Raw genomic sequence first — 22323 nt, 5'->3', positions numbered from 1 at the left:
CCCTTGACTACACATTTCATGGGTGTGGCCACATATTTCAAGATGTGTGAAATACGTTTTCCCCATATTTTCCAGCTATTTCTATTTTTAAATCACAACTAAAGCCGAACCAAGCCACACCAAAGGAAAGCCGTAAGGATCTGTTTACTGGAAATATCCACAAAGGTCTGCAATGTCAACAGCAAAGTGCAAACAGAACTGTCTCCAGTGAGAGCTTGAGTTCTTAAAGAAAAAAAAAAATCCTAAGCAGTTCACACCAGTTTTCCAGAAAACTCCACCAAAGGCCTATTTCTCCTTCAACTTGTGATTCTGCCAGGCTCCCAGAAAGCAAACCACCTGCTCTTTTCTAGATGGATCCCGAGAAAGGTCCCTTTGGAAACAAAGCCCCTCCCCATCTCCACACTCCCCACCACCTCCCGGATGCGTGGCTAAGCCAGGATCGCTCAACCACAGACAGACAGACGGGACCAGGCTTCAGAGAGAACGAGGACTCGCCTCTGAGCACCCGGCTGCCATCACCTCCTGCTGCAGACACCAAGACCCCCGCGCTCCCCGCTCCCAGCACCTTGGAACAACCAGCTGAGACCCAGAAAAGTCTGCTTTGCCCAGGGCCAAGGAGAGACTCACGCGTGGGGAGAGAGGGCGGGGTGGTGCGCATGCTCGGGAGCGAATTCTTCCTGGGAAATCACTCAGGGTCCGTGTCACTACCCCAGGGCCAATCTGGGGGTTCTCAGCCTTCAATTCCAGGGCGGGGGCATGGGTTGTGGGAGGGACTGCGGGCCGGGGAAGACGCCCGACCCAGCCCCGGGGCGGGGCTCAGACCCTCCACTCAGCCACCAGGGAGCGCCTCTCCTTTTTCAATGCTTTTAATGTTTTTCAGACGGTGAGATGTTGGTTGCGGTGATCGGAGGCTGTGCTGGTGGCCGAGGGCACCCCAGGGCCCGCCTCCGTCTCCAACCCCTTCCTCCAGGAGACACTTGACAGGGACCACGCTCCCCCCGCTTTCGGATGCCCCATCGCAAGCACAGTTGCCCGCTCGCGCTCGCGTCTGGTCCTGCCTGCTCCTGCCCCGGGGGGTCTCTCCGGAGCCGGGGAGCCGGGGTGCCTCCGGCCGCTCCTAGGAACTGACGACGTGGCCGGACCAGGTCTCGTGCTTGGTGCCCGGTGCCAGGTGGGTGATGACCACCTCCACGGCCTGCAGCTTCTCGTTCTTGGGCGGGATGGAGCACATCTTATAGGTGACCTCGTCGCCTTCCATGGGGACGTACTCCCCCTCCACGCTGCGGGGCGGAGAGACATTCAGGGCTGGCGCTGGGAGAAGCCGGGACGCCGGCCCTCAGGGAGGAGCTGCCACCCCCACCCCTGCCCCGCCACTAGGCGGAGCCACCGGGGCCCCCGGTCATGACGGAGGGTCCCCTGACCCAATCAGCTCCTTTCCCGGGACCGCGGCTGTGGAGACAGAGATGGAGCCCCGCCCCCGGGATGCTCACAGGGCAGTTACACGTGGGCACCCTGGGGCTTATGGATGGAAGAGCCAGGAGAGACAGTCTTGAGCCTGAGAATCAGAGTTGGGGGATGACCCCACGGGGGTTTCCTGAGCAGCAGCCACAACCCCCTGCCCGGTCCAGGAGTCCTGGAAACCAGGCTGCACCTCTGCTGTTCAGCTCCTCAGAATCCCACAGAGCTTTCCAGAAAGTCCTTTTCCCTCTTTTTCTACAGGACATGAGTCACCATCTCACCCAGGATGAAGAGCTCCCCGTCTTCATGCCCCCTTGGCTTTACCCCACCCCCAGGAGGAATATCCCCTTCGGATCCTGAAGGCCAAGTCCAGTCAGCTCTCCCCTGGGACTATAATGTGGCCTCAATTGAAGAATCACATTGCAAATGGCACTGAGCTCTTTGCTGTGGCCACCAGGAAGCTCGGGAGTAAAGGTGAGGTGTTGCTTTAGCACCATCCTTGTGTCTACGCTGTACAGGGGGTCTAAGAAGACCAGGCGTGTAGGGATATTGAAGGAGAGTAAGAAAGGGTAACTCTCCCATCTCAACAGACATTTGCAAAAGAAGCCTAATTTCAAAACATGGTTTCTACATATTGTCAGGTCTGCTGTGTGGGGTACTTTGCCTGCCACTGAAAAAAAGATTGGGGGGATGCTGAGGTCAAAGATGGGGATGGGGTAGGGGAGCCGATTAGGTCCCCACAAACCTGCAGGCTGCTTAGAAGACCAGAGGTGGAGGCCAGCCTGCAGGGCGCCCTCCAGCCCCAAGGCCAAGGATGTGTGGGCCCCACCCTGGGCGCCCCCACCCCGTCCTCTCCCCGCCAAGGTTTCCAGACGCTCAGGAAGGAAGGACGTCAGTGATCAAGTGGCAGGAGAGAGGGTCCAGCCCCACACTTCCTTCCTGGAGCAGAGTTCAGTTAGCCCCCAGCCTCACCAGGGCAGGGCCCCCGGGGAAGTGCAAGCACCCACCCCCAGGCCAAACACAGGCTCACAGGACTCCCAGGGACACCCAGGCCTGCCCACCAGACACACACAAGCACTCAGACCCACCCCAAAGTGAAAGCTGCTCAGTAGTGTCCGACTCTCTGTGACCCCATGCACTATACAGTCCAAGGAATTCTCTAGGCCAGAATACTGGAGTGGGTAGCCTTTCTCTTCTCGAGCGGATCTTCCCAACCCAGGGATCAAACCCAGGTCTCCCACATTGCAGGCGGATTCTTTACCAGCTGAGCCACCAGGGAAGCCCAAAGGAGGTTCTCAACTCACACGCACATACACACAGAGACGCACACACACAGAGACACACACATACAGAGGCACATCCACACAGCCATATGCACACAGAGACACACACATGTGCATACACACAGAGAGGCATATGCACAGAGACACACACGTGTGCGCACCCACAGACACACACACACTGCCACCACCACAAACAGGCTCACACCCCCAGCCCTGAACACTGTCACACAAGCCTGGCCCACGCAACCTCATCACACTTGGCACCCACCCAGCAGAGTTCACACACTGCCCTTGCCTCCTCCAGGCCACAGCGCCCACCCTAGCCCCAGAGCACCCAGATAAGCTGCTGACTCACTCGGAGATATGCAGGAAGATGTCGGGGCCGCCGTCAGCCGGGGTGATGAAGCCGTGGCCCTTGGACCGACAGAAGCATTTGCAGACTCCTTTGTAGACTGGGCCCTGGGAAGCCCGCACCGTCCTGACAGAGAGTGGGGAGAGCATGAGGGGCCCCCACCAGCCCTCTAGGACAGCGCCCTGCTCTCACGGGCACACCCCGCTCTTCCCAGTTCCCACCCGCAGCTGTGCCCCAGGGCGTCCTGTGCAGGGCCACCACGCACTCTGGGAGCCATTCAGACACCCTGGTGACAGTGACTGAATGACGCTGGCAAACGTTTCTCAGGCCTCAGTTTCCCTGTCTGAGTAAAATCCCCCTGAGCATCCCTCCCTCTGAAGGCTAACTTAACAGCAGCCTCCACATGGTGGCCTGAGCTTTGCACCTGCCAGGCACCGTGTGGGTCTCCTGTAGCACAGTGGCCACCCTGCTACTGTCCCCGTTCTGCAGCTGATAAGATCAAGGGCTCCCTGGGAAAGGGGGCTTGTGTGTGGTTCAAGGCCGATGATCTAAGACCCCAGCGATTTCCCATCCCTGGCCGCCCTCATCCCTCACCTACAGCTCACGACAGGCTCAAGGGGGACCTTGGGGCGGCGCGGTGCAGGGTTTACAAGGCGCTTGCCCAGCTTCCCACCATCAGCCCTTTCCCAATCCCCAAGTTTCCCATGTGATAGACAGGGACGCGGAGGCGACCTGTCTGGGGAAGCCCGAAACTCACGCCGAGAAGGTCCTGGTGCGGCGAGTGGGCAGTGGGCTTGGCACCACGTTGCCCCGAAGCGGGGACGGTGAGCGATCCCGGGCCTGTTGGGTGTCCAGCAGCCCGGCCGAGGATTGGTGGGTGGGGGGCTGGGATGGAGGCGGCGGCTCAGATGACATGGCTGACCTGGAGAGAGACAAGGGCTCTCAGGGACTCACGCCTTGCTAGGGGGGCTCTCCAGATGCCTCCCACGCTCACGCCGGGCCGTCTGCATCTGAGACTCGAATATTCCTCTGGCTGTGGAATGCAGGCTCCAGGCTCACTCGGCGTGGACGTCACCTGCTCCAGAAACGCACCCGCTCGTCCCAGTCGGGGCAGGAGCCTGGTCTGCACTCCTGTTGCAGCCGTGTGCCTTGCTCTATGACCGCTCCGCACAGACACATCACGAGGACACCACTGGCCCCCCCTTTGTCCCCAGGACCCACCGCACAGGCTCCGGCACACTCAGCATGCATGCGAGCTAAGCTGCTTCAGTCCTGCCCGACTCTTTGCAACCCTATGGACTATATAGCCCACCAGGCTCCTCTGTCCATGGGATTCTCCAGTAAGAACACTGGAGTGGGCAGCTATTCCCTTCTCCAGGGATCTTCCTGACCCTGGGAACAAACCCAAGTCTCTTACATCTCCTGCATCGGCAGTCGGGTTCTTTACCACTAGCACCACCCAGGAAGCCCTGGCACACTCAGGCACTTGGGAGAGAGGGAGGGAGGCAGACAGGACAGGCAGGAATGCTTTAATGCCAACCACCTGGATGAGGACTCCAGCCACTCATCAAACATTTCCCAACCCCTACTAAGTGCCGGGCACTATGGGGAAGGGGTAGCAAAAAAGGGACCCACACTCAGTACTCCTTCAGGAACCTCAGGGACACAAATCAAAAAGGGCCTGGACCCCAAGTCAAGTCCGCATCCAAGAGGAACCCTGGGGGGCAGGGGGAGTGGGCAGGGGCATTGCAAAGGCAGTATCTCCAGCCACAAGGCCCCTGACTCAGATCCAGGCCTTAAAGTTCATTTCCACCCAGCCCGAGTCTCCAATCGCTGCTGAGAAATGGAATTCCCTCCATGACCCCTAACACGCATCAGAGGCCAGGGGCAGACCCAGCTGAAGAGAGAGGACTCTACATTCCTGTCTTGAGAGCAGCACATGGCCACTGTACCCAACTTGCTGGTGGCCTTGGCTCAAGGCCCTGAGGAAAGCGCCAAAGCCCAGGACCCAAAGGGCCTTGGCTGAATCCTTTCCGCTGTCTGGGATCAACTGTGCACATCGGTGCAGCTAGGTGGGCATCACGCAGCACCTGCTCAGGGTTGGTGTTGGGGGTTCAGGTGGGGAGGGTGCGGGGCCCCCGGCCCCAGGAAGGAGAGGAGCCTGACCAGATATCACTCCCCCCTTCATTCCCAGGATGTCACCCCCCGCCATTCACAGGGAGTGGTGGGGCAGGAGCAGCCCCGCTGGGTTGAGAGGTTCACACGAGGTTGTCACATTTAAAACACGAGCTATCTTTTAAACATCCCAGAGGTTTGCCCCCCTCCCCCAGGCGAGGTTTCCAGCTAGGTTTGAGAACACTAGCAGCTCTGACAACCAGAGCCTCCAGTCCACCTCCCCACCACCACCCCCATCCCCCGCCACTGCCTTGGCTTTCCTGGTCTGAAGGCATTTATGTGGCCCAGGGCACCAGCTTTCAACCTGCATCACCCAGCAATGCCCCTCTGCCCCCAACCCAAACCGCCTGAGAGGCAGGCCTGATTCCTTGGGGGACAGGCCCACCTCTGCCCCCCAAGATGAACTGGCTCCCTCCACATGGCCCCGCAGCCCCCTACACACTCCCCTTTCAGGACTCAGCTCCGTCTGGCTGGGAGGGGAGACAGCCAGCTGGCTTCCTGGAGGAAGTGACATAGTACCTCCTGACCCTTCTCTCAGCTGCGGCCGCAGCCAGGGAGGACCGCAAGTCCCGGGAGCCCCCACCTCAGAAAGGCCCCGGTGGCTTGGGGTCAAGACTCCAGCATGACCCACCAGCACAGGTCATAGAGTCCTAGAATGTTCCAATGCCTGGGGTTCTGGGAAGGGGGCCGGTTCAGAAAAAGGGAGGGCCACGCACCCAGGACAGCAAGTGGGAACCAATGAGGCCTGAGGGCACCAGGGTGAGGTGGGGACCAGCCCTCCACACTCCCACCCAAAATCTCCCTCTTTCCCCTGCTGTCAGGAACCTCTGACTTTGAACCCCACCCTTCCAGCTGTGTGATCTTGGGCAAGTTACTTGACCTCTCTGGACCTTGGTTTCTGTATCTGAAACCTGGAGATTTTTTTTAACAGTCCTGACTTCACACCAGTGTCAGTAAGTTGAAATGACATAATACATGTTTGAAGCATTCTGCACACCCTCCGCCCAGAACAACTGAGCATTTAAGGATTAGCTATAATTGTTGCTATAACCGTCATCATAAAGTCATTCAACAAACATGTGCCTGAAGGCAGGCCCTGTTTTTGGTAGTAGAGACACAGGCAGCGGGGTTTCCCTGGTGGTCCAGTAGTTAAGAATCCACCTGCCAGTGCAGGAGACACGGACTCGATCCCTGGTCTGGGAAGATTCCACATGCTGTGGGGCAACTAAGCCCGTGAGTCACAACTACTGAGTCGGTGCTCTGCCACAAGAGAAGCTGACGCAACAAGAAGCCCACGCACTACAAGGAAGACCCAGCAAAACCGATAAACAAACAAACGAGAGTGGGCCATCTGTGAGACAGAGGGAGGGTCTTCCAGTGTGGAAACAGCCTGTGCAAAGGCCCTGAGGTTGGCAGGGGCAGGTGTGACTAAAGGCCAGCAAGAAGACTGGGGGTTCGGGGGTCACTGGGGAAGCGGGGGTGAGAGGCAGGAGATGTGTGGGTGGAGGGGGCAGGCCAGCTCAGGAATTAGGGCATCATCGTCGTCCCCACGCATCTCCACTCTTCTTGCTCACGACCATCCGTCTGACTGTTGCCCTCCCCACCTCCCCGTAGAGCAGGTCTCAGCTGGGGCCTCCTCCCCAACCCCTTTGACTCTCTCAGGACACTCAGTCCCAAAGAGATTCCAATGGAAGCCCCCGGCTTGTGGATGGAGCAACCTGAGGGCAACACGGAATCCCTCCACTGCCTGGGCCCCAGCACAGGGGCTGGGACAGAGCAGGGTCCCCCTGAGCAGCCCAGGACTGGGAGCCCCACTGGCGCTCACATGCACTTGTCAACTGGGAGCCAGCAGTCGTGCTGCAGGTGGGGGCTGTGCGCATGCGCACTTGGCAGTGGGAGAAACTGAGGCACTAAGGGCCACAGAGCCTCCGGGAGGGAGTCGGGAAAGGGAGCTGCCGGCCTGGGAGACGCAGGGGCTTCCACCACCATCCTGCCCGCACTTCCACAGGGCCATCCGCTTCCACAGGGCCATCCGTGCAGAGCACAGCTGAAGCGGGGGGCGGGCAGGCGGGGGCGGGTAGACCTGTACGGGAGCCAGCCACCCCCACCGGCCTGCGGGGGTGGGGGACGGGGACAGGGAGGAGTGAAGGGCCTCTGTGTGGGGAGGCCTGGGTTAAAGTCCAGCTGTAAGGAAATCAGCTGGCAGAGCAGGGAGCCAGTCACCCAGGAGCTGGTTCTGGGGTCGGCTGCGGCCCCCCGCCCATAGACACAGATGGGGGCGCTGGGTGTGCAGCAGCACCCCCACTCTCACACTTCCAACCAGCAACTGCTCTCCCAGCAACCCCGGGGGGCGGGGGGTGGGGGGGTTGCCTTGAAGCTGGCCCTGGAGGAGGCAGGGCCCACCCTCTCCCACTAGCCCCTGCTCCAGGACCTCTCACCTCCCTACAGCTTCATCAACTCCCTACAGCTGCGGGCAGTCTGCAGAGGGTTGCCTGAGACTGAAGCTCTAGGCCAGACCTGAGATGGGCTTCATGCTTGCAGCAAATTCAGACCAGGTGTCATGCCCAAGGCCTGTCACGGCTGCTGAGCTCTGTGCACACATTTCTGCATGAGTGCATGCCCATGTGGATATGTGTGTGGCTGTGTGTGTGGTGCACGTGTATGTGTGCACATGCATGTGTGAAGCCAGGCCCACAAGTCCGTGCATATACGTGAACACCAATGGACTGAGCAGGGAGGGGTGGACGGAGCCACCCTGCCCCCCGGCATCAGCAAGGCCTTTACCCTGGGAAAGGGCAGGATGGGGACCTCAGCCCAAAATAGCCTGGGAATTTTCCACAGGCCCTATGGGTCCTCCAGGAAGGTTCACAGAGCTCAGCTGGGCACCAGGGTCTGGTCTTCCCAGCCCCTCTTCCACCGACCCACACACCCAGGGACTGGAGACCCACCCAGTCCTGCAGAGCCCCTGCCTTCCTGCCCTCTCGGCCTCAAGCCCCACCAGTCATATCAAGGGCAAGTCTGAAGCTTCCCTGGTGGCTCAGTGGATAAGAATCTGCCTGCCAATGCAGGAGACATAGGTTCGATCCCTGGTCCAGAGGAGCAACTGAGCCCGTGCACCAAAACTATTTAGCCTGTGCTCTAGAGCCCAGGAGTCACAACTTCTGAAGCCCCAGTCCCCAAGAGCCTGTGCTCCATAACAAGAGAAGCAAAGCGACAATGAGAATTCCTTGCACCACAACCAAAGAGTAGCCCCTCTCACCTCAATGCGAGAAAAGCCTGCACAGCAACAAAGACACAACACAGCCAAAATAAAATAAATAAATAAGGATAAGTCTGTCTTAAGCCAAGTAACCAGTTGCTGACTCCAGGAAGGGATCCTTGGCAATGCTATCGGTCATTTACACTTCAGTGAAATGTTCATTTCACAAGGCTCCTCCATTCTTAGCTTTCAGGCCCTTGAGGGCAGGAAGATAAGGATGGGAGAAAGAACTGAGCTGCTTTCTCAGCCTGGCAGCAAAGTCAGATCTCATCAAGCCTACTCTGAAAAATGGGGTGTGGAGCCTTCCCTGGGTTTCTGGATGGGGGAGGCCAGGGCAGGGTACCATGTTCAGATACCTCCTAGCTGGTGGCTCAGAGGTTAAAGCGTCTGCCTCCAATGCGGGAGACCTGGGTTCAATCCCTGGGTCGGGAAGATCCCCTGGAGAAGGAAATGGTAACCCACTCCAGTATTCTTACCTGGAGAATCCCATGGACGGAGAAGCCTGGTAGGCTACAGTCCATGGGGTCGCAAAGAGTCGGACACGACTGAGCGACAGAACGGAACGGAGCCAGGTGGCCAGGCCCCTGCTGGCAGGTGGGAATGAGTTCCAGCCCACACGATGGGAACAGGACACTTTCTGAAGACAGGTGGGGTCCCACATTCTGCATTTCTAAGAAGCCCCCCCCAGCAAGGCAAGACTGACATCAAGTAGTACTGGTTATGGGGGGGCCACCAGATGACTCACAAAGTCACCCGAGTCCAACCAGGTGCCTCACCTGTAAACTGAGGCAGAGACGCCGCCCTTCCCCTCTCCACCTCCAGCCCAGCTGAGCCCCGACCCCGCAGACTGGGGGCACTTGGGCCAAACGGGTCAGTGGAACAGCGGGGTCCCAGGAAGCAGGAAGAGGTTCACGAAAAGGGCCCCGAGGCGGGCTTGGGCCGCATTCCCCTCCGCTGCGCTGGGGAGAGCGGGGCTCAGATCGGGGAGAGAGGGGCTCAGATCGGGGAGAGGGGTCGGGCGGAGGGGGAAAGAGGGGAGGGGAGGGCCCAATGGGCGGGGCAAGGCGAGGGGCGGGGCGAGGGGCCAGGAATGGCGTGGCCAGGGGAGGGGCGATGCCAGGGAGGGGGAGGGGCTCGGGGCCAGGGAGAGGGGCAGTGCCAGGGAAAGGGGCGGGGAGCTGGGAGGGGGAGCGGAGCCTGGCAACGGGAGGTGGGAGGGGTCGAGGGGAGGTGGGGGGTCGAGAGGAGTTGGCGGGGGTGGGGGGGGTCGGGGGGGTCGGGGGGGGGAATCAGGGGAGGGCGCGTGAGGGAGAGGCGGCCTGGCTGGAGCTGGCCGCGCCCGCAGCAGAGAGAAATACGAACAAGGCACCGAGGTGCATCTGAGATGGCCGTGCCCAGGGTGGGGTGGGGGTCGGGGGCGAGCTCAGCTGGGAACTGCTTGGCCGCCCCGGAGTGCTGGGAAGAGGCCGGAAACCCGAGGGCCAGCGACCGGGAAGCCGAGGCGCCCTCCGGCACAGCCCCGCCATTAGCGTGCCCGGCCCGGCCCCCGGCCTGGGAGGCGCCCAAGCCCCTGTGGGTAACTCGAGGTAGATTCTGCATCCCCATCCCATCGCCCCCACTTCCAGCCTTCCTGTAGTCCATCTTCGCCTCCATCCACGGCTTCGATCAGACCTGAGTCTCAGGCCTAATTGTGCTCTCCGCTCCCTCTGTGACCCTCCCCTGGCAAGCGACCTCCCCGTTCCCTGCCTCAGTCTCCCCATCTGTCAAATGGGACGGTCCTGGTGTAGCCTCCCAGCCCGGCGGACGGAGGGTGTTGTACAGGAGGGTGCCAGATACAACGGCTTCAGGCAACAATAGTAGAGCCGCTAATGGTAGACTGCCAGGCTCCGGCCGTCTAGAATAATCCCTCACACGTCCGTCTCTGCTGATGGGACACAAACCGAATGCCCTGAATGCCCTGACTTTGCCACTCGGTGAGACAAAGACCGTTCCCCTCCCGAGGGGGCCTCCCTCCTCCCCGCCCAGGCCTCAGAGCCCGCCGATGGGCCTGGCCCAGCTCTTCCCGAGCAACTACTCGGGGCCGGGCTTCGCGATACTACAGGCCCTGTTTCTGCTCTGTTGGGGCTCGGGGGAGGGTGATAAAGACAGCAGCATTGAGAACCCGCGGCCATCAAGGCGGCCCGGGAAAGGCCAGCACAGGAGTGGGTTTGGAGAAGGTCCCTGGTCCCGAGGAAGGGGCGCCTGCTTCAAGCCCTACAAGGGCCATGGGGAAGTCATTCCTGGCAGAGGGGTCTGCAGGGGCACAGGCTCAGGGACAAGGAGGGAGGCCGGGTGCCAGAAAGGGGGTGGGACGGTCTAGCTGGGGGAGGGAGATAACAGAAAACTCTGGTGAAGAGTTTGGGACTGAAATGACAACGAGGACATCAGTAGGCGATTTTAAGCCCGGGGTTGATTTGAACCTGTTTTTACAAGTTCCCCCTGCGTTCAGGGTAGAGAAAAATATTGGAGGGGCAAGACTGGGAACGAAGAGACCAAGAAATATATATATATATATATAAAGCAAGTAAAAACTCTAACAGTAGCTAAAGCTCCCCGACCCCAGTCCTGGGTCAGCTGTCTCCTTTTATTCTCAAACACCCCGTTATGGTAGGGAAACTTTACATACCCAGCCTACGGATGAGGAAACGGAGGCTCAGAGAAGCCTTCTATGTTGCAGTGAGACCCTCCCGCCTGTGGAAACGGAGATCGTGCCTGGAGGGGGCTGAAATCTGGCACCCCCACCCCACTCCCAATACATACATCCACTCCAACCCCAGATAAGCTGTTGGGGGCTTCCTTTTTAGAAATCAGAACAAAAAACCGTTGCATTTCCGGCCTGAAAACTTGGGCTGCCAATGAGGCCGGCAGGGAGGGAGCCCGTGGGCGCGGGTGAAGTTTCTCAGCACAGCCTCGGGGCCCCCCCATCCAGAAGCAAACACCCCGGGTGAGCGCCCAGCGGCTCCTCCTCCCTAGAGGCGGCCAATCGCACGGCGCCAGGATGTCCCCGCTCCCTCCCCAACCTCCTCTCCAGGCCTGGCAGCGGTCCCACCGCCGAGCCCGCAGCTGGCGCGGCCAGGCCTGGCTGGGGGCTGGCTCCACCTCCCCGAGCGGCGCCCCCGCCCCGCGCGCCTCGCCCCAGCGCCTCGCGAGTCACCCCATCCAGCTCCATCCAGCGAAAGCAAGGGGAGGGGTGGGGGCGGGGGCCCGGGAGGAGAAGAGGTTTTTTTTTTCTGCACCAAGAAAACAGGTGGCCAGGCGGGAAATGCAACCAGACGTCCGCCCCAAATCCCTCGGGCTGCTGCCACACCCACCATCCTCCAGGCGGGGATGAGTAACCCGCGCTGCCCAAACAGGCCACTGCCGCCCGGCCATTTCCGAGGGGCCCAGAGACCCAGCCGGCGAGCTGGAAGACCCTCCAGAGTGGGGGTGAATGGGGGGCAGCGGGGGCAGAAGAGGCCGAGGTCCCATGCCGGGTGTTCTTGGGCCTCCCTCGGGGCGAGGGCACCCCCACCACGCCCTTTCTGGGGTCCCCAGAGAAGCTCCCTACCTGGTTATCCGCTCCGCTCCACCAGGCGCTCAGCTCCAACTGCGGGGAACCGAGCTGGGGAGGGGGCGTGGTTGGCGGGGCGGGCTCGCCGCGCTCCGCCCCTGACCCCGCCCCCGGGAGCTCTCGGCCAATGGGGCCGCGGCCTCGAGAAGGGGCGGGGCGGACGGGACCAGTCCCTACGGGACCTTTGTGTCAGCGCGCGGGACTGGCGGGAGCGCGGGGTGCATGGCCTGGGGCGGGTGGGTAGGGGGTGGCCCGGGGTCTCGTCTGTGCTGCACACCCCCGGCCGGAAGTATCCCGTGAAAAAGGAGAGCATCTGGTCGTCGCGCCCGAGCGAGTCCCTCCCCGAGCCGACGGCGTCGGATTTGGTCCCCGACTTGACCTTCGCTCCAGAATCCGGATGGTCCCCGGGCACCTCCTCCGTTTTAGCAGAAACAAAAAGATACAGGAATGACGAGAAAGGATGAAGAGAGTGGCCGAAGGGAGAAAAAGCAATCCAAAAAAATGCAAAGAAAGAAGGAACAACAACAAAACTGAGAGAACCGATTTCGTTCCTTTTGTTTTGTTTTTAGTTTCTGCTCCTTGAGTCCTCTGTGTCTGCAGGTAAATGAACTCAACTCCCATCTTAGAGGAGTGAAAACCGAGCCACAGACAGGTGACCCATCTCCTCACACCCAGCAAATCAGAGCAGGCCCTGAAAGGAAGGTCAACCCTGGATGAAGGCTCTGGCTGGTAGTTGAGGGGCAGCATGCGGGGAGGGATACTCTTAAGTGTCTGGGACAACAGGGTCCAGGAATTGGGGTGGCACAGGGGTCCTTCCTGGAACCCACCAACTCTCCCTGCCTCTTATATGGTCAGGTTAGGGGTTCCCTGGAGAAGAACATAGGCATGGCTTCCTTGACATAAGACAAGCCAGTTTTGGCCTAAGCTGTTTTGTGATCTGAAGCCTAGCCACAGTATTTGTTCTTTAACGGGGCTCGGTAATTAATGGTTTTAAGGGAAGTGAGGGAAGGCAGAAACGAGGGAAAAAACAGTTAAGAAACAATAGTTCAGCCATAAAACAGAGACCTCCTCAAAGGTATGAAGATGCTGACCTTCCTGATATCTATCAACTAAAACGTGGCCTCTGTTGACCTCTGCCCGAATTTGATTCAGTACTCGCCTCTGCTCAACTCCCTTCATGAATAGTTTTAAGCTAGTACCCTTAGCTTAAAACTCCCCCAGGACTTCCCAGGTTGTCCAGTGATTATGACTCCGATCTTCCGAAAGGTCAGGAATTAAACAGACAAAAGGACATTCCTGAGAGCAATGAGAGCTTGTGCAAAGGCCCTGAGGTTGGAAGGAGTGTGGTGGGGCTAAGAGAGAAAAGGGAGCGTGGGGTCAGAATGCGCTCAATTCAAGGGTCTCGATTAGGGACCAATGGCAGCCAGGAAAGAGCTTAAGGCAGGTGTGAGTGGAGACTCCTCCCTCCAAAGTGTGCCTCATGTCCGCCCACTTGTACCTATTTCTTCCCCCCATGACTTGAGCCTCTCCCATCTTACCAGGAGCAGCAGCCTCCACCCAATCGCTCTACCTTCCCCCTAACATCCATGCCCACGCTCCAGTTTTCTTTGCAGCAGGCAGAATGAGCTTTCTAAAGCATTTACAAAGCCAACCATTTTTAAATAAAAGATCACTCATGACACCTGTTAAAACGGTAAGTCGGACTTTGTTCAGGACTATCAGGATGAGTTAGGGACCACCGGAAAGCGAGGATGGTTTGGGCACAGATTGGGCTCAACTCCAAATGCAACAGGGAAAAGTGGAAAGTTATAGCCAAAGTGGGTTGGAAGCACGATGGATGGAAAATTACTAAGGAGAAAAAACATCGCGGGTCAAGGACGGTCCTGGATAAACTAGCTAGCTAGGATTCTTGCTGAAGGCAGGTCAAGATGATCAGAAATCACCTCCCCCCCGCCGCCACAGCCACATCTCCCCCACCAGCAACATCCACACTAATAACATTTACTGGTTACAACTAACAACTGGCATATCATTATCACCTGCAGCCACAGGAGGGCCCACCAGCTCCACGTGGTCAAATTCAGCCAAACTTTTTTTTGCTGCTTCTGGGGATTTTGCCCAGCTGATAAGGTTAGACAAATATTCTGGGGCATTTCCTGTTTCCTTCTAATTCTTCCATCATTTTGAAGAGCCACTTTATATCTTCAGGATGTTTTGGTGAGCGGGGCAAGTGACCGCAGCCAGCTGTGCTGGGCTCGGATTGCAGGCTCTGGGACCACAGATGGTGGGTGAACTTAGCTCCACCAGCATCTGGATCTGGGGACACTCTCCTCCCCTGCATCTTCTGGTCATTACAGCTCACTGAGGGGACCGTCCACCCACCCCGCACTAAGTGCACGCCCCCCCCCACCAGTCTGTCCCATCACCCGTGGTCACCATTCACCCCTCACCCCATGTGAATGTTGTCAACCACAGAGGGGCAGCGACCATCTACCTATCTCATGTCCGACTCAATGGACGTGAGTGTGAACAAGCTCCGGGAGTTGGTGACAGACAGGGAGGCCTGGCGTGCTGCAGCACATCAGGTCACAAAGAGTCCGACGTGGCTGAGCGGCTGAACTGAACTGATCTACCTATCTACCTCTGCAATGAGCTAAATCACGTGCTTCTGACCTTCAACACCCCCTGAAAGGAGTTCGGGGTGGAGAGTAGGAAGGAGGTGCTCTATGATCTGGGAAAAACTGGCAGAACAGGTCTTCAGATAGTTAAATATTTTCAGGAGCTGATTTTAGCAGCCCAATACTTGCATCCCCTTGTATCTAGAAAAGCATTAAAATCCTTTATGGTGATGACTGCTCCTTGTGACTACCAAAACCCTCATGAACCAGTAGAAACCTTTTGGAAACATGTGTTTGATTGCATGTATTCCCCCTTCACCAAAGTCACATATATACTGACCTTCCCCGCTACCTCTTTGGAGCAGTTTATCAGAGCTCTCTCCCAGGCTTCAGTCCTCATTTTGCCCCAAATAAACTTGACTTACAACTCTCACGTTCTGCATTTTTTTAAGTTGACAATGAGGTATTGATGCACACACACACATACACAAACATACACACACACACCACAAGCAGACAAGACACACACAACACCCATATCCACACACACACACACACACACACATCACCCATGCAAATACACACAGTTAAAAACATGCAAAACCTCACACTCTCCCACCACACAACTTTCTGGGTTCTCCCCCAAACTCTAGACCCCAAAGGTTTTCTGGATCTAGAGACAGTTCCCCTGCCGCCTCCTCCAGGCAGACCTCAGGGTTCAGTCTCAAGAGTTCTGAGGGCAAAGAATGGAAAGCAGTCATTAGGGAAGAAGTCACCCCTATCTGCTCACTCTTCAAAGATTGGGCCTCTATTGATGACCAGGGGACAAGAACTCCCCCCTCTCGACCCCCTGCCCAGGAAGCGATGGAACCTGGAGTGGAGGCACCTACAGTGGGCTTCCCATGTGGCGCCAGTGGTAAAGAGCCTGCCAGGCAATGCAGGAGACATAAGAGATGTGGGTTTAATCCCTGGGTTGGGAAGATCCCCTGGAGGAGGGACTGACAACCCACTCCAGTATTCTTGCCTGGAGAATCCCACAGACAGAGGAGCCTGGCAAGCTATAGTCCATGGGGTCACAAAAAGTCGGACCTGACTGAAGCGACTTGGCAAGCATGCACCTACAGCAGCCCATCTACCTCCCATGCCTCTTCCCCCAGCCCACCACAAACTGGGAGGAAGAGAAAGCAGACAGGGGCTGGAAGTGCAGCCCAGAGACGTTAGGTGACATCCCAGTATAACCCAGGGCTGCAGGCTCTCCTTGCTGACCAATGATCCCTCTGATGGACAGGAGGACTGGGTGAAGTACGACCCCTCCCTAGACTAGAGCTTCTCCAGCCGCCCCCGGCTCCCGCCCACACCCCCCAGCCCGGCTTCCATCACTTGCACAATCATTACAGTCACCACTCCTTCCTCCGGATTCCTTCTTCCTTATCTCATCATTTCCCTGCAAGAGCTGGGCCCTTCTGGGAAGACAATGAGCAGGAAGGAAAAAAACGTCCCATCTCCCTTTCCCCTTGAGCAACCCCAGCTGTCAAGAGTCTTTCTTTCTGCAGCTCGCAGACAGGGCGAGGGAGGTGTCAAGGGTCACAAGCAGAAGAGGACCAGGGTCCCCCCAGGAGTCCCAGCTGCCAGAACTCCAGGCTCATTCCATTCCCGGGATGGCCAGTCCACCCCTCCACCCCACCCTTGGCTTTTGGGACTCAGTTTATTTCATGTATTATTGTCCTGATTGGTGTTGTTCAGTCCCTCAGTCGTGTCTGACTCTTTGCGACCCCATGAACGGCAGCATGCCAGTTTTCCCTGTCCTTCACCATCTCCCTGAGTTTGCTCAAACTCATGTCCATTGAGTCGGTGATGCCATCCAACCATCTCACCCTCTGTTGTCCCCTTCTCCTCCTGCCCTTAATCTTTCCCAGCATCAGGGTCTTTTCCAGTGAATCAACTGTTCACATTAGGTGGTCAAAGGAATGGAATAGGCATGGATGAAGTGTCAGCCAGCAAGGTAAAACTGTCTCCTTGAATCTTCTTAAGACCCTGTGTGCTTGCTAAGTCGCTTCAGTCTTGTCCGACTCTATGCAATCCCATGGACTGTAGCCGGCCAGGTTCTTCTGTCCATGGGATTCTCCAGCAAGAATACTGGAGTGGGTTGCCATGCCCTCCTCTAGAGGATCTTTCCGACCCAGGGATCGACCCCACATCTCCTATATCTCCTGAATGGGCAGGTGGGCTCTTTACCACCTGTGCCACATGGGAAGCCCTCCTAAGACTCTTAGCAATAAGTAATTATTGTTATTACTTTTGAACTGTGGTGTTGGAGAAGACTCTTGAGAGTGCCTTGGACTGCAAATTGCTCAAAGCTGTCAATCCTAAAGGAAATCGGTCCTGAATATTCATTGGAAGGACTGATGCTGAAGCTGAAACTCCAGTCCTTTGGCCACCTGATGGGAAGAATTGACTCCTTGGAAAAAACCCTGATGCTGGGAAAGATTGAAGGCAGGAGGAGAAGGGGATGACAGAGGATGAGCTGGTTGGATGGCATCACTGACTCGATGGACATGAGTTTGAGTAAGCTCCAGGAGTTGGTGATGGACAGGGAAGTCTGGTGTGCTGCAGTCCATGGGGTTGCAAAGAGTCGGACACGACTGAGTGACTGAACAGAACTGATACCCATTTTACAGAGGAGGAATCTGAGGCTCAGAGAGGTGAAGACTCCTGCCCTGGGTTACACAGTTGGGAAAGACAGAACCCATGCTTTAACCATCTTCTTCCTCCTCCCTGCCAGATCCTATATAGGGGATGCAAAGGTGAAAAACAAACAAACAACAACAACAAAAGGGCTCCTCCAGGAGCCCTGAGCTTGCCCTCACAAAGCTGAAGTTTTAAGGTCAACAATGACCAAGCCAGTTAACTAAACAGGAATGGGACAAGCCCAGGCAGAGGTAAGCGCTGTCAAAACTGAACCAGGTAGGTTGGTGCAGAGTGGCTGGCTGATCACAGAGAACTCATCCTCAGGAGAAAGGCCCAGGAGGAGCCCAGCCAGGCCTCAGGCCCGCCCCATGCGGTCCCAGATCTGCGTGCGGAGGGACTGGGATCTAAGGGGCCACACGGCCTGGGGCTGGCCTCAAGCCCTCTTGCAGCTTGGCCTGAGGGGGGACGAGGTGGGACGGGAGGCTTCAGCCCCAGGGCAATATGAAGGCACCAGGCCAGCCTTAAAGGGACGGTGGCAGGGGCGGCTTGGCATCCTGGGCCTCCCTGCGCGGGACGGGGGACCTCTCCGCCCGCGGAGCCCCGAGGGAGGAAGCTCGCGCAGCCTAGTGCTGCCCCCTGGTGGCGATGGCTGGGATGGCCGGAGACCGAGAGCAAGGCGCATCTTCTTCATCTTCCCTCTCAAGAGTGTCCGGGCTCAGATGCACCAGCCGGTGTCCCAACCCTGCGTTATGGGGACCATTGTCCCCAAAATCCCCAGAGAAGGAGGCAGTCCCCAACTCCATCCCGAGATGTATCACCTCAAACCTACGCAAAGCCCCCTGCGGCCTGGGCCGTAAAATCGGAAGGATTTTAAGCCAAATGGGGTGGGCAGCTCATTGACACAGTCAATCTGTATTTGTGCAGCTCTTCCTGTATATGCGAGCTGGGGCATGCAGAGGGCAGAAAGCACACATCAAACCGCAGACCACAATGCACACAGAGATACAACGTGGTCCGAAGGAGACCGGGCAGGGTCGGGGTCGGGCAGGGGACGGAGTGAGAAGAGGGAGTGGGCAACGCGTCCCCAGGTGGCGGCAGAAAGGACTGAGCAGGCACGCCTCGCTGGCTGTTTCAAGACTCTCGGGTGTGAAAACCATGGCATCGGTAAAAGAGCTGCAGACAGAGGGGGTCAGAGGGCCCCCCGCAGGGGAGATGGAGCTGGAGCAGGCCTCCAGACCACAGAGGAGATACCTTTTTTCCAGGAAGACAAAGTCTCTGTGGGAATCAGGCACTTTTTCTCCATCAGCTGAATAACGTTTGTAACAATTCACAAATCTAATGTGTCTGTGATGTAAGTGGCTCTGATATGCCAGGCACAACTACCTTCATGCCCATATTCTCTGACTTCGCAGGAGGCACCTCCAGTTTACTGCCTCTCACAGCTTGGCCTGTTTCAGAGCTTCAAATATATAGGCTCATAGGAGACATACTCTTCTGAGTCAGGCTTCTTGTGCTCAGAATCATTTTTTGAGACACATTCATCTTGCTGAGTATACCAATAGTTCATTCCTTTCACTGCTGTGCAGAATTCCTTGGAATAAATATACATGATGTGATGATCCACCCACCTGTTGACAAATATTTGGTTGTTTCTAGATTTGGGGCTATTATGAATCAAGTTACTATGAATTTTTCGCATATAGGCCTTTTTTTTTTTTTTTTTGAACATGTATTTTTATTTCTCCTGGGTAAAAACCTGGGAGTGGAGGGAATTCCCTGGAGGCGGTCCAGTAGTTGGGACTCTGCCCTTTCACTGCCGAGCACCAGGGTTCAATTCCTAGTCAGGGAACTAAGATCACACAAGCTATGCAGCATGGCCAAACAATAAAAACATAAAGACCTCGGGGTGGAATTCCTGGTCCCAGGTGTGTGGATATTTGCCTTCAGGAGAAATTGTCAGTTTTTTTTAAATGATGAAGCATTTTACACTGACACCAGCAGCATAGGAGGGTTCTAGTTATTCTGCATGCTTGTCAACACTCGGGATTGTCTGTTTTTGAAATTTTGACCAGTGGAGGGACCTCCCTGGTGGTCCAGTGGTTAAGACCCCGTGCTTCAAAAAAAAAAAAAAAAAAAGACCCCGTGCTTCCACTGCAGGGGGAGCAGGTTCAACCCCTGATAGCGAACTAAGATCCCACACGGTGCACGGCCAAACATCAATCGATCAGTCAATAGCTAAGTGAAAATACTCCACTTCCCTCCAACTGATTTATAAATAAAAAATAAAGTTTAACCATTGGTAACTCAGCCTTTTAATTTGCATCTCCTAGATGAATGGGGATGCTGAGGATATTTTAACGTGTATGTTGGTCATTTCTGTATCTTCTTTTGTGAAGTGTCTCTTCAGGTCTTTTGCCCACTTTTAATATTGTGAGTTTTTCTTAGTTACTGAGTTGAAGGAGTTCTTTTATACTCTGTGTACTTGTCCTTTGGCCTGTAAATATTTTCTCCTGACCTGTAGCTTGCCTTTTTATTGTATCTATAGATGGTATCTTTTAAGAAGCAGGTGCTTTGATGAACTAGTCTTTCAAGTTTTTCTTTTATAGCTTGTGCTTCGTGCCTCGTGGTGTGTAAAAAGTCTTGATGCATGATCACATTTGTTAGCTTTCAGTTGCTTTCCATTTTTTGGTGTTGCTTTTTTCTTTTTGATGTACTTCCTTTTTAATTAGTAAAAATGATATGGTTTCAAAGTCAAACTCATGAACAAGGGAAAGAGAACCGGCTTCCATTTTCAACATTAACCATTTTAGTTCCTAATTAATCCTTCTTTTATTTCTTCTTGGAAATTACTTGTCTCTCTCTCTGTTTGCTTACATTGAAAAGAGTGCTATATAGGGAATTCCCTGGTGGTCCAGTGGTTAGGACTCCACACTTTCACTGCTGTTGCCTTGGTTTAATCCCATAAGCCACATGGCAATAACAAAAAAAAAAAAAAAAGGAGTACTATACATACATAAAAACACATAACTTCTTGTTTGTTTTTGGACAAGATATCCTGGAGAGGTTGCTCCGTAGTAATATATGAAGGTTTTCCTCTTTTTTCTCTCTTTTCCCCTTTCTCTCCTCCGTCTCCCCCGTTATTGTGGGTAGCTGAAGAGTCCCTATTTGGATGGACATTTGCGTTATTTCTAGTTTTTTGTTGCTACCCTGAATAGCCTGGCACCCACCTCACCTGATATTTTCGCTAGTCTATCTTTAGCACTCCACTGGGGTCAAAAGAGTCAGACACGACTGAGCGAATGAACACCAACAACAAATCTTTAGGATGGGTTTCTAGAAATAGTACTGCATGGTCGAAGGGTCACCCACCTGTAATGTACGTGTGCTCAGTTGCATCCAAAATATTTGCCACCCCATGGACTGTAGCCCGCCAGGCGCCTATGCCCATGCAATTCTCCAGGCAAGAACACTGGAATGAGTAGCCATTCTCTTCTGCAGGGGATCTTCCTGACCCAGAGATCGAACCTGAGTGTCTTATGTCTCTTCTGCTTTGGCAGACGGATTCTTTATCACTGCGCCACCTGGGCATTCTGTTGGATATCACCAATACCCGCTTCTAGTTCTTGTATGGGAAAACTTGTGTCCTGCCCCTTCCCATTCACCGTAACTTTTGGTTTCTGCCAATCAGATAGAAGCAGGGCTATCTTAGACTATCTTGGACATTCTGGAGGCATAATAAGAAACCATGGAGTATACAGGTCAGGTACATAGACGCCAGTTCGTGCCTTAACCCCAGCTATGCGCTTCCTGGCTGTGACCCTAGGTGGAGCTCGGAGCCAGCCCCAGCGTGGAGACCGCCCTCTATATCAGGACCATCTCTGCTGGCTGCTTCATGTCACCTATCATCTCCCAATGAAAATGCTGCCTTTACTCTCTGCACCGAACCCATTACCTGGGTTATGGCATTTGATCCCACAACAGCCCTAGGAAGTGGCTGTCTTACCCCCATTTTACAGATGGGGGAGCCGTGTGATGGAGGGTTAGAGAGAGTTAGGGTTTTGCCCAGACTCACAGCTAAACAAGCAGGAGAGGCAGCCAGACTATGAGGTGACATATAGACTGACACGTTTGTGCGCGCATAATACCTGCATGTTTACCCACACAACTGTGAGCCTATATTCATACACAGCTGTATGTGTGTGCTTGTGTCTGTGTGTGTATATATATACGTGTGTGTATTCCCAGGTGGCATTAGTGGTAAAGAACATGCCTGCCAAGGCAGGAGACTTAACAAACGCGGGTTTGATCCCTGGGTCGGAAATTTTCCCTGGAGAAGGAAATGACAACCCACTCCAGTATTCTTGCCTGGAGAATTCCATGGAGAAAGGAGCCTGGCGGGCTACAGTCCATGGGGTTGCAGAGTCAGACACAACGGAAGTGACTCAGCACATATATACATGTGTGTGCCTGTGTACCTACCAGCATTTCTAAAGAAGATGTGAACATCCTCACAGCTACGTCTCTGTGTCCATGGGCTGAATGAATGAACTGCTCACAACAGAATAACTTGCTCTTTTTTCTTTGACTATGCCATGCACCATCTTAGTTCAGTTCAGTTCAGTTGCTCAGTCGTGTCCGACTCTTTGCGACCCCATGAATCACAGCACGCCAGACCTCCCTGTCCATCACCAACTCCCGGAGTTCACTCAAACTCATGTCCATCAAGTCGGTGATGCCATCCAGCCATCTCATTCTCTGTCGTCCCTGTCTCCTCCCGCCCCCAATCCCTCCCAGCATCAGAGTCTTTTCCAGTGAGTCAACTCGTTGCATGAGGTGGCCAAAGTATTGCAGTTTCAGCTTTAGCATCAGTCCTTCCAATGAACACCCAGGATTGATCTCCT

The 22323-nt window shown here is 55.6% G+C and overlaps 1 protein-coding gene across 2 annotated transcripts; it reads right to left on the bottom strand.

The window, feature by feature from the left end:
• Positions 1-850: 850 nt before the first annotated feature.
• On the bottom strand, positions 851-12220 carry CARHSP1 (calcium regulated heat stable protein 1). Of its 2 annotated transcripts, none has more exons than XM_055409468.2 (4): positions 12114-12220; positions 3851-4015; positions 3097-3219; positions 851-1280 (listed from the first exon to the last, which is right to left on the bottom strand). In XM_055409468.2, exons 2-4 carry the CDS (start codon positions 4006-4008, stop codon positions 1118-1120), a joined length of 444 nt encoding a protein of 147 aa, XP_055265443.1. In that variant the 5' UTR covers positions 4009-4015; positions 12114-12220; the 3' UTR covers positions 851-1117. The 2 variants fall into 2 exon arrangements, with proteins under 2 accessions (XP_055265443.1, XP_055265442.1); XM_055409467.2 differs by lacking the exon at positions 12114-12220 and adding an exon at positions 11193-11342.
• Between the last annotated feature and the right edge of the window lie 10103 nt (positions 12221-22323).

This window comes from Moschus berezovskii, chromosome 27 (assembly GCF_049115385.1).
Source record: "Moschus berezovskii isolate FMDL1 chromosome 27, NW_MosBer_1.0, whole genome shotgun sequence".
Classification (NCBI taxonomy): domain Eukaryota; kingdom Metazoa; phylum Chordata; class Mammalia; order Artiodactyla; family Moschidae; genus Moschus; species Moschus berezovskii.
Note: the sequence above shows the minus strand (reverse complement) of the source record. Positions and strands in the feature narration are given on the sequence as shown.